The sequence below is a fragment of the Mytilus trossulus genome, chromosome 2 (genome assembly GCF_036588685.1).
Source record: "Mytilus trossulus isolate FHL-02 chromosome 2, PNRI_Mtr1.1.1.hap1, whole genome shotgun sequence".
Taxonomy (NCBI): Eukaryota; Metazoa; Mollusca; class Bivalvia; order Mytilida; family Mytilidae; genus Mytilus; species Mytilus trossulus.
The window spans coordinates 98596357-98608726 of NC_086374.1; the positions used below are offsets into that span (position 1 = coordinate 98596357).

The 12370-nt window shown below is 31.5% G+C and overlaps 1 protein-coding gene across 1 annotated transcript in view; it reads right to left on the bottom strand.

Moving 5' to 3' along the window:
* The window catches only part of LOC134708505 (protein kinase C-binding protein NELL2-like), a 33741-nt gene that overhangs the window by 4448 nt on the left and 16923 nt on the right, over nt 1–12370 (bottom strand). Inside the window, exons 2-13 of the mRNA XM_063569107.1 lie at nt 8396–8542; nt 7294–7799; nt 6476–6571; nt 5877–5985; nt 5454–5621; nt 4992–5087; nt 4676–4771; nt 3782–3874; nt 3232–3327; nt 2459–2554; nt 1842–1934; nt 636–731 (exon numbers count right to left, since the gene is read on the bottom strand). Coding sequence (XP_063425177.1) covers nt 636–731; nt 1842–1934; nt 2459–2554; nt 3232–3327; nt 3782–3874; nt 4676–4771; nt 4992–5087; nt 5454–5621; nt 5877–5985; nt 6476–6571; nt 7294–7799; nt 8396–8542 — 1692 coding nt within the window. The remainder of the gene's footprint in view (nt 1–635; nt 732–1841; nt 1935–2458; nt 2555–3231; nt 3328–3781; nt 3875–4675; nt 4772–4991; nt 5088–5453; nt 5622–5876; nt 5986–6475; nt 6572–7293; nt 7800–8395; nt 8543–12370) is intronic.

Sequence of the window (12370 nt, forward strand, 5' to 3'; positions counted from 1 at the left end):
GGGTGTCAATTTAAAAACGCCTTTTCCAATTTTACATGTCATTTTTTTTTACAAAAAAAGGAAAATTTATGTTTCAAAATGTATCATATCAAGAACTGTTAAGCTTTGTATGAATCAGCAAAATAAATAACCACGTAGTTCAATAAAAACGCGTTCAGAAGGAAATACACTCATCATAGATACCAGGACTAAAATTTGTTTATACGACAGACGCGCGTTTCGTCTACAAAAGACTCATCAGTGACGCTCAAATCCAAAAAAAATAATAAAAAGGCCAGAAAAGTAAGAAGTTGAAGAGCTTTGAAGACCAACATTCCTAAAAGTGTTGCCAAATACAGCTAAGGTAATCTATGCCTGAGGTAGAAAAGCCTTAGTATTTCAAAATATTCTAAATTTTGTAAACAGTAAATTTATAAATATAACCATATCAATGACAATTCATGTCAGCACAAAAGTGCTGACTACTGGGCTTGTGATACCCTCGGGGAAATAAATCTTCACCAGGAGTGGCATCGAACCAGTGGTATTAAATACACTCATCATAGATACCAGGACTAAAATTTGTTTATACGCCAGACGCGCGTTTCGTCTACAAATGAGACACATTTTATCTGAATGATTAATATTCTACTTACCAATATGACACCATTTTCCTGAATATCCTTGTTGACATTTGCATTTATTAGGACCAATGCAGGATCCTCCATTTTTACAGGTTCTCTTACATTTAACTGTAAATAAGTATAAAGAGTCAGTTGATGTTTATTAAACATTTCAAAGTAAATTGAGCTAAAATTTAAAAAAAAAAAACCCAAAAAAACTGTCTTACCTTATTTTTTTTTTATTAATCATTTTTATTTAAACCATTCGACCTTAACATGTGCAAACTGATATGAGAATAGATAGGATATAAGTTAACAGAAGTAATGAAACACAAGTTTGAACTCTAAATTATCATAATAAATAACAAATAGGAAAAACTGTTATAGTATCCAATAACAACGTTAATAAGTAAAGCAATTTATGCAGAATTATTGGAAAGTGAAAAAACATCGTGTTATTGAACACTGTGGTGAATTTTATTTTGCGGAAAATGATGACATAAGTCGGCACTTAATTTCAGAGATGAGAATTAAGTATTTAAATATCTGCAATGTCACTAAAATGTTATGCAGACCATTTTTATGTTTAAAGGTTTAATATCGATTTCTTTTTTTTTTGGTGAAAATACGATTTTTTATATAACAAAAAGTGCACAAAAGAAAAACAAGTACTAGTATTTGCATCGCGTGTGTCTTATTTCATTTCATATGGAGAGTACATTGCCTTGTATCGGGCTTTTTTGTTGACTTGTATAGCATACATAACTTTATTTAAGAAATAATTCCTTCATGTCATGCTCTGTGCTCATTTTAACATGGGTAGGCATTATATTTGTCAATATTTTACACTGAGCGTTATATGGTAAATTACAAACTAAATTAAGAGGCCATCGTGTTGTGTCAAAAAAAAAGAGAAGTAAAAGATATCAGAGGGACATTCAAACTCGAAAGTCGAAAATAAACTGCCAATGCCATGGCTAAAAAGACGACAAACAGACAAATAATAGTACACAAAACACAACATAAAAAACTGAAGACGAAGTAACAGGAACCCCACAAAAAATTTGGGGGTGACGATTGTGTCAATAGTTATCAAAGGTACTAGGATTATAATTCACGCCAAGTTATATGGTCTGTACATGTCTGTACAAGTTATAAGTTTATATATACATATTTTCAAGTTCAATCATTTTTTTTTACTCTCATTGAATGAAAACATTATTAAAGAAAATGACTTACAATCTTCACATTTTTTACCAAAGTATCCTCGATTACATTTACATGTATTAGGTAAAATACAGGATCCATGCTTGCATTTCGGTCTACATATAGCTGAAAATATATAATCATATAATTCTATCTAAATTGTCGATTTCCACAAAACATGTGTTATGTTTGCAAAAAGTTAAATAAAAAAATTACCGAAATCCGAGGAAAATTCAAAGTCCCTTAAGTATTAACTTATGGCAAAATTAAAAGCTCAAACAAATCAAAAGAATGGATAAGCACTGTCATATTCCTATTCATATTCAGGAACGAGATTCATATTAAGTTCATATTACACTTTACTTTGTTTTAAATTTCCAATCTCGATATTCATTTGGCATATTTTGGGCAAATAGTTTAATAATTTGATTAGGGAATAGGAAAGTGTGGTTAAAAATCAAACTGTAAGTTTTCAAACATAGCTGTTAATTTAAAAAAAAATGGAATATTTGTTTTGATTCACAGAAGTTATGTTTGAAAGTCTTGAATGATATAATTTATGTACATACTTTGTCAACTTTCGTCACCATGTAGACGTTTTCTATAATTGCATTATATTCTATTATATTTAGCATGTTTAGTATACATACCTTTATGACATCGTCTTCCACGAAATCCCTGAGGACAAGAGCATTTATTCTTAGAAACACATTTCCCTCCATTTTCACATCCTTTTCTGCACACAGCTATAAACACAAAATCGTCACTAAATGATTATTTGAAAACGTAAATGTAGCAAACAATAACAACGAATTTTTTTAATAATAATACTCCGATAAGCCTCGACAGCATTTAACGTTACTCATTTTGTCCATAAGTGTCTTTTTCATCATAAGACTCCGAACATAAAACAAGTTTCCTTTTGATTGCAACCCATCTATCTTATATAATTTGAAATGAAGGTTACCCAGAAAGTGAAGACTCCTTCATATCTTGACTTTCGACTACGAGTTGACCATGATGGTCTTTTTCTAAATAAATTTTACGAAAATATATAAAGTTTTCGAATGGTAGACTTTGCATTTCTGAGTCGAAATTTTTCATCAGCGGCTGCATATGGAGTAGTAGCCATTTTGATACCATATTCCTGGGATTGCCTATCATATTATGATTTTTTGTCATAGAGCTTTGCTGTTAACAAGATGTTCTTACTCCTATTGGAGTAAATATAGGTATTTTTCTTTTTTCTTTTGTCTACTTTCCATCAGGTCTTGATGGACTTGTACTTACACCCGATAGACTGACTCCCTTTATATTTGAAAAAAAGTGGACGTGATTGTCAAGTGTTAATTTTTTTCTCCATAGAAAACGAAATAAATTAAAAACAAAAATGAGTATTTGCCATCAAAACTGTTTCACTTACGTTGGGAACAATAATTTCCAGTATATCCTCGTTTACATTTACACGTGTTGTGACGGATACACTTTCCTCCATTATGGCATGTGATATCACATGATGCTGTAATATATATGAAATAGGCATTAAATTAAAAGTTTACGTATAAATATTTATTGCAAATAAATCAAATGTAATTTTAAGTGTATGAAGTGTCACATGTTCGTTGTTGTTCTGCAGGTCTCATGTTCGACTATTCTATAATTTGTTTGTGCGTTTCTCCATGATGAGTGTTTTTGCGTGTGTTTGTGATGTATTTACGTCACGTATTGATGTCATTTTAGCGATAAATGTTTTAACATTGTCATATTAGCGGGATGTTTGCTTAGCCACAAAAACCATTTTCAACCCACTTTTTTATTTCAAAATTATCCAGTACCAAGAAAATAGTAGTAAACCGTTTTCCCTCAATTGATTTTTTACTTTTGAAAACCGGTATACTGATGTTGATTTTATTAATTTACATTTAACATGATGATTTATTTTTGTTTCTTGTAAATTGCCACGTTTTACTTACGAGTACAAAAAGGTTCGGAGAAACCGGAAGGACAACTGCAGATTCCAGGTTTTCCGCATTCGCCACCATTTAAACAAGGCGGATCACAAATTGCTGTAAATAAGATATGTTATATATTAGTTTATAACATGAACAAAAACAAGAGGGAACTAATAATGTCAATTGCACTGAATTGCAAAAATGAAAAGATACCAAAGAGATTTTCAAACTTACAAGTCGAAAACGAATTGACAATGTCATTACATCGTACACACACAAAAACAAAACAGAAAACGAATTATTGCGCAACACGAACCCCCACCAAAACCTGAGGGAGTCGCAGGTGCTCTGTCTTAATCAGGTATAATAATCAACTGCGAAAAAACGATTGCTGGAGGGAAGGGGATTTTTTTCTCTCATGATAGTTGAGTATTCTTTAAAAATATTTCATTCTCATTATTCAATGTTAAGATCAAATGAACATCAACGTTTTCCAAATGGAAAATGTCTGTCAAGTTAGTCGATAAGAATGAAAGAGATGTAAGTGTTTCTGATGGAAGGTAGTGTTCCACTTACTAAACTTGCAGCATGGGATTTAGTTTGCACCAAGTCAGGAATATAACAGTTGTTATCCATTCGTTTGAGGTGTTTGAGCTTTTGAGATTGCCGTTTGATTACGGACATCCGTTTTGAGTTTTCCTAGGAGTTTTTTTTTAATATCTTACCATTTTTTTTCAACTGGATACGATAGTGTATTTTGATATAACGAACAAGCATTGTTTCTTATTGCTAGTCGAAAAAGGGCAACGTGGCCATTCCTCTTTACATGCTCCACCTTTAGGATGTTCTCAAATAAAAGATCATGCTGATTATATCTATAAAGACAAATTTTTATAAAAAAACACAAATACAAACCATTTTCACAGTATTGTCCATAGTATCCGGAAGGACAGAAGCAGACCCCTGGTGATAGACACTTTCCTCCATTCCTACAGATTTCTTTACACTCAACTGCAATATATATTTTTATGTATGTCATCTCATTTCAGTTAAGTAAAACACAATGTGACTTCAATACTGAGTCGACAGGTTTCCAAATATAGAACAAGTTATAATTAATTCATATATTAGACACATAAATGCTGATTATAAGGAAAATATAATAAGGTAATATGGCATTTTCACTGATTCTTTAATCCTTTACAAACAAACAAAACAATTATATACAAACCCTTTTCACAGCTCTTTCCAATATATCCCGTCACACAATCACATGAACCATTAGTATTACAGCTCCCTCCATTTAAACAAGACTGGAAACATTCTTCTGAAATAAAACAAAATTACAATATGGGAGAGATGTATGAAATTGTCTCATGAATTGCATCTTACAAGTAATTTTTAACTAGAAGATTACACCTACCAATCAATTTAATCTTTGTTTCAAGATGCACATGTTTAGAGAGCCGTAGAGTCATGTAGACTTTAATTTGTAACATTTTAATGGATAAATCATTGAGTTTAATAAAACAGAATATTACAACTAAGTATCTTGCTGTAGCCCCGAACATGCTAAATTAATTATTTGCAAGTTCAAACTCTTTACATTGCGATTTATTGTTTCTTTTGTATTTCCGTTGCGTTCTTAAATCATTTAAAGACTGTAGGCGACATGATATAAATGAATATTTACCTTTACATTTATCAAGGTAGCAAAGTCTATTCTGAACAACTTGGGAATGATCGGGAAGACATTCTTCCACCTCGATTTCGTTGTTTCTGCAGTAACGTGATCTTGACTGGGTGCCAGTTCCACATGTTACTGTGCATGGCGACCATGACGACCAGTCAGCAGGTAAAACTGTTAATGAAAAAGAAATTGTACATGTCAGAACAATGATTGAATGCAATTACTTTAATTATACCACTTGTACAAAAATATTACATCTTTGATACGCTGTACTTTTCAACAGTAAAAGTGAGAAAAAAGACTGAAGTCAGAATCTAATAAGCTTAATCAGCATTTATAAAATAAAGTTAATTTTTACCTTGATAACAAATAACAAGATATTCAAAAATACATACAATTTGAAAGAGTATAAATCTGAAAAATAACCTTTAATTTTTGTTTTGTCTTTTAGAGCCTTATCCTTCCTTTTTCTTTTTCTCCTGGTCTTGTTATCGTCGTCTCCGTCTTTGTTTGCCTGATCCTTTATTGCCTTTTCCTGAAAGAGTATACGAACATATACAGATGATTATTGAATAAATTAAACAATTAAAACAGGAATTGGGACTTCAAAGATATAAGGAACTTGTCTCCAACAATTTTGGTAAACATCGATTCGTCTGGCAAACATTTAAAAAATTGTTCAGCATTTGTATACAAGCTTTAATGGAACCGATCAGAAATGACATCACTTGACTTACGAAAGCAAAGGCTTGTATAAGGCTAAAAACCAAAAATATCATGTAAAAACAAGGTATAATAGAAAAGTTAAATTTATAAACCTTAGTTTCTTGGCATTCTAAATATGCGGCGAATTTACAAAAAGTTGTTTATAAATCATGTGAGTAGCGTTACACTAACAACTGATCTGGTGATACCCGTAGGTACATCAGTAAGATTATCAATCCTGTGCCAGTAAATAACCAAAAAAAGGTTTTTTTTACCAAGTTTTGAATATATAAATGTAAATTCTTTTCATTGTATTATACCTGATTAAAGACATCGTCTTTTGATTTGTTTTGGTTGTGACATTGCTGCTTTGCTGCTTCTGGATCTGGAATGATAAGTGCTTGCTCCAAATTACCCTGAAACAAAACGAAACATACATTCAAACAGTTTCAGCTTGCGACGGACAAATGGATATTCAACAAGATGTTATATATCGACTTTTATAACCACTATCGAAAAATTATGTGCTTAGTGGTTATAGTTCGAATTCAATCAGTTGTCGCAAATGAAGTGACTGTCAAGACAGATCTGCAAATATGGCTTCCATAAGACAACTATTAAAAACAAGACTGTTAAGTTCCGGACCAACTTTCTAATAATTCTTTAATACAGAGATGTTGTAAAAATGCAAGATAAGTCCGTGTGGAATGAAGACTTGTGTAGGAAAAGTACCACTCCATGTATGTTAACTTAGAAAATTATCTACAAAAACTCTGCGATTGGTCCGTGTCGGTTGTATGTCACAAGGCACAATTCCTGCACATATCCATTTTAACTCATTTTCTAGTTGCAATTTCAAATTTTGCGCCATACGATTGATTGTGTCTCGCTCTAAATAAGTATTAAATATGATTCTTTGGGCGTTAAAAAAACCCAACAATCATCATGTTTAAAATTTGATAGAAGATTGTTTCTTAAGTAGGTAAGAAATGTATTTAAATATAATATTACATAAAGATCTTCTCATCATTGCAGTGACGAAATTGAAGAAAAAACCGGTCGAATTAAATTGATTGCCAAAAACAAAACAAATTGCTTATAACATACATTATATTTTTATTACTTTAAGTGATATTACCTCAAACGGTGTGCCATGCCTGGCAAAATATGGTCCTATCGCAAACATGAGGTTATTTCCTAATTTAGAATGCTTTGATCTGCTGAGATTTTGTTCGAACACACTATCACAGTCGAAATATAAAGTAATATGTCTCCTTTTTACACTAAAAGCTACTTGGTGCCATTTTCCATCAGCTATTGGAATGTCGAATAATGGTGATTTCTCACCCGGAAGATCATTTTGATCGGAATACTGGAAAAGTGTTTGGTCGCCATATCTGATAGCAAGTTTTTGATTACCCATGATGTCACTAAGCGTCAATAAATATCCTGATAATCCTTTATTAATTTTTAAATAAAACAAAATGGAAAAGTCTTTTGGAAAATCTAAATGAAAGACTGATGAAAGAGGTGAGTATAGATTAGCTATTGTTGTAATGTTGTAAGCGGTATGCCGCTCTGAGTCAATTGTTACTCCTAGAGGTAGTTTATAAACTCCAAATATCTCCAAAAAATCTGTAATCCCTGTAAAATAAATGATAGAGTATTATTAAAACTGTATAAATTTTGAATATATATGCAATAATACAGAGCGTGTTTATTTGTCTCGACATTTATATATCTTCTCCAAATTATCTGGATCGTCACTGTATGCTATGAGTGCAGCCAATATCTGTTCAGCATTTTTATTTTTTTAAAGAAACGCTGCGCTACTATTACATCGAGTATCTCTTCACATTGGTTATTTATAAATCAGGGTATTGCATATATAAACAGTAAACCACTTTAATTTGAAAGTGAAATGTTAAAACTGATTGTACTCATTTTTGTTTATTTCACTGACAACGGGGCTTGGTGTTTTATGGAACCAAACTTTATTTTCTGAAAAAGGAAGCCATTACTGTCAATATATAAATTAGTTCATTACTCACGAAATAAAAAAAAGTACAAATGTATGCGATAACATTTGATAACCAATGTTTGTTTAATCAGTCGACAGTTTTTTTTTCTCTTCAGATTTTAGTTTAATTATAGATTTATGTATTTTACGTTTCTTTATTTTGAAAATTCCAATGAACTTGAAAGTATTGTGTCCTGTGAGTCTTAAAATGATTCAATACCTGAACATGGAAAAGTATTGCACTGCCTTGTATCCACATTTGTGCCATCACAAGAGCTCTCTTTCTTAGAACATGCACGCTTTCGCTCTTGTTGACCAGTGTTACAGGATTTACTGCAGGATGACCACTCTGACCATTCATTCCATCCTGGAAGTAAATAAATTTTGTAAATATAAAATAAGGCGATGTGATATCATTGCCAATAAGATTACTATCTAAGTTTGACTGATGTGGATGCAACAAAATACTAAAAAAGTAAAATCACAAAAATACTAAACTCTGAGGAAAATCAATCTGAAAGTCTCATGGCAAAATCAAATGCCAAAAACACATCAAAAACGAATGGACAACAAATGTCATATTCCTGACTTGGTACAGGCATTTTCGAATGAAGAAAATGGTGGATTTAACCTGGTTTTATAGCGCTAAACCTCTCACTTTGTACGACAGTCTCATCAAATTATGTTATATTTACAATGATGCTTGAACTAAACAGACATAATAAATTAAAAAAAATATGGGTACTGGTCACAGTACGACCATCACCCATGAGCAGATCTCATATCATATGCCAGCAACTATATTACAGAGCCTGATTTCGAACATGCAATAAATAATGTGACGGGGTTTAAACATGTTTGTATCAAAGCCGAGTTCAACCTCAATTACTATGGGACAGTGGTACAACAGTACAACATAAGAAACCAGATGCTCCGCAGGGCGTAGCTTTATACGACCGCAGAGGTTGAACCCTGAACAGTTGGGGCAAGTATGGACACAACATTCAAGCTGGATTCAGCTCTAAATTTGGATTGTGATTAAATAGTTGACACAGCATAGGTTTCTGACACAGAATGAATGTGTTCTAATGAACTTAAAATTTTTGTTTTCTCTTCGAGCAATTCACTATGCTGTTGAATTTTAATCCTCTCAAAAATGAAATTTCAAATGAGAAAATTGAACCCATTTTTTTTAATCACATCCCCCTTTCCCTTATTCCAAAACTAATCTCAATTAAAATTTCTAATGGAGTTTGCGACAATAACTACTCATTTAAATACAGCATAAAATATTAAGATGTAAAAAAACTGCTTGTTATCACTGAATGGTAAAGATTATTTCAATTACCAGTTGGTAGTAAAAAGTGAATATACATTGTATATTGTATATGTAACAAAGATTTAAGTTGATTCTGGACAAAGAAAGATAACTCCAAATAAAAAAATTCTTACAATTAGATATTTCTTGTTTACTATTCTGGACAAAGAAAGATAACTCTAATTAAAAACAAAATTGCTATTTCACAATATTTTGCAATAAGATATTTCTTGCCATTGCGCAATACTGTGCAATTGAAAAGACTTGCTATTGCACAAAACTTAATATAATAATTTTAGATCCTGATTTGGACCAACTTGAAAACTGGGCCCATAATCAAAAATCTAAGTACATGTTTGGATTCGGCATATCAAAGAACCCCAAGATTTCAATTTTTGTTAAAATCAAACTAAGTTTAATTTTTTACCCTTTAGACTTTAATGTAGACCAATTTGAAAACAAGACCAAAAATGAGGAATCTACATACACAGTTAGATTTGGCATATCAAAGAACCCCATTTATTCAATTTTTGATGAAATCAAACAAAGTTTAATTTTGGACCCCGATTTGGACCAACTTGAAAACTGGGCCGAAAATCAAGAATCTAAGTACATTTTTAGATTCAGCATATCAAAGAACCCAAACGATTAATATTTTGTCAAAATCAAACGAAGTTTAATTTTGGACCCTTTGGACCTTAATGTAGACCAAATTTGAAAAAGGGACGAAAGTTAAAAATCTACATACACAGTTAGATTCGGCATATCAAAGAACCCCAATTATTCAATTTTGATGAAATCAAACAAAGTTTAATTTTGGACCCTTTGGGCCCCTTATTCCTAAACTGTTGGGACCAAAACTCCCAAAATCATTACCAACCTTCCTTTTATGGTCATAAACCTTGTGTTTAAATTTCATAGATTTCTATTTACTTATACTAAAGTTATGGTGCGAAAACCAAGAAAAATGCTTATTTGGGTCCCTTTTTGGCCCCTAATTCCTAAACTGTTGTGACCTAAACTCCCAAAATCAATATCAACCTTCCTTTTGTGGTCATAAACATTGTGTTTAAATTTCATTATTATCTTTTTACTTAAACTAAAGTAATTGTGGGAAAACCAAGAATAATGCTTATTTGGGCCCTTTTGTGGCCCCTAATTCCTACACTGTTGAAACCAAAACTCCCAAAATCAATCCCAAGCTTTCTTTTGTGGTCATAAACATTGTGTCAAAATTTCATAGATTTCTATTAACTTAAACTAAAGTTATAGTGCGAAAACCAAGAAAATGCTTATTTGGGGCCTTTTTGGCCCCTAATTCCTAAAATGTTGGGACCAAAACCCCCAAAATCAATACCAACCTTCCGTTTGTGGTCATAAACCTTGTGATAAAATTTTATAGATTTATATTCACTTTTACTAAAGTTAGAGTGCGAAAACTAAAAGTATTCGGACGACGACGACGACGACGACGACGACGACGCCAACGTGATAGCAATATACGACGAAAATTTTTTCAAAATTTGCGGTCGTATAAAAACTGTAGAAATAAATCAGAAATGACTGAACAGATTGGCATGAAGCATGAAAAAACAATTTAGTTCATTTGATTTTTTTAATGTTGACTAACACAAAATATGTGTAATGTTTACCGCAGTATTTTCACGATTTCATCAGTTTTATATATATATATCTGAAGCGAAAAGCTCTACTTTAAATTAATTTTTATCTATCTAGGTCTATCGAACTTTCTCAACACAATTTTATAAACTTTTTAAAGATGTACATAACTGTGTTTCCAAATCTATTGTATTTCTAAGTTTAATGAACTAAAAATGTCGAAATGTAATGCACTTTAATATTGTAGTTCGTATCATAACAGTACACTATTTAAAAGAATAAACTTTGCATTGGTCTGAGTGTCATGCTAGGTTCATGCAAGGGTAGTTACATATGTATCGAATGATTGCGATGCCAGCTGAGAAGATATTTTCTTTTAAATCAACCGATGCATTTTTTGATATTTAAAAAGGAGTAACAAAATAATTATGCTGACTTTATATTAATAAAATTATCGCCCTTTGGTCTGTTGTGAATATTTGTGTCATTTGGCCATCGTCTAATATCGCCCTATTTTTTTTATTTACTATGGTATAAGATAATATAACAATGTTGGCTGCTATTTTGACAATTTAACCTATTATGTCTGTTTGTTAAGTTTACACATCGTTTTCAATAGAATGGTATTTGATGCTACTGTCATATAAGTTAGAGGTTTTGGTAGCTATAAAATCAGATTTGATCCACCATTTTCTACATAAGAATACCTGCACCAAGTCAGGAATATTACAGTTGTTATCTATTTGTTAGATTTGTTTAAGCTTTTGATTTTGCCATTTGATTAGGAACTTTCCGTTTTGAATTTTCCTCGGAGTTCTGTATTTTTGTATTTTTACTTTTTTCAAATAATATGCAGTTAAAATAATCACTTAAATAAAGTTCATGTAAAAAAAGAAGTGAAAAATGTACACCATTATTTGTAAAAATGAAAAAACTTTAAGTTATGTAAGGTGCATTGTGTAAAATAATAGTTATTTCACGAAATGCGACTATCATGACTATGTATAAGTATAATAGCCACCATACTTCTTATTTACCTAACCACAATCGCCTTCCATACCGAATGTCAATGGGGTGCTTTAATACGGGTGTCAGTTTATATTATTTAGGTACAATCTTAATCTGATAAAAATATATGAGATCCATCATGTCATGGTGAATTATCAAATAATACATTTCTCTATAAGAGTTTAAATGCCTACTGTTTCTAATTAATTCATTACTAAGTGTAAGTTCAAGTAAAGTTGAGAATAGAAA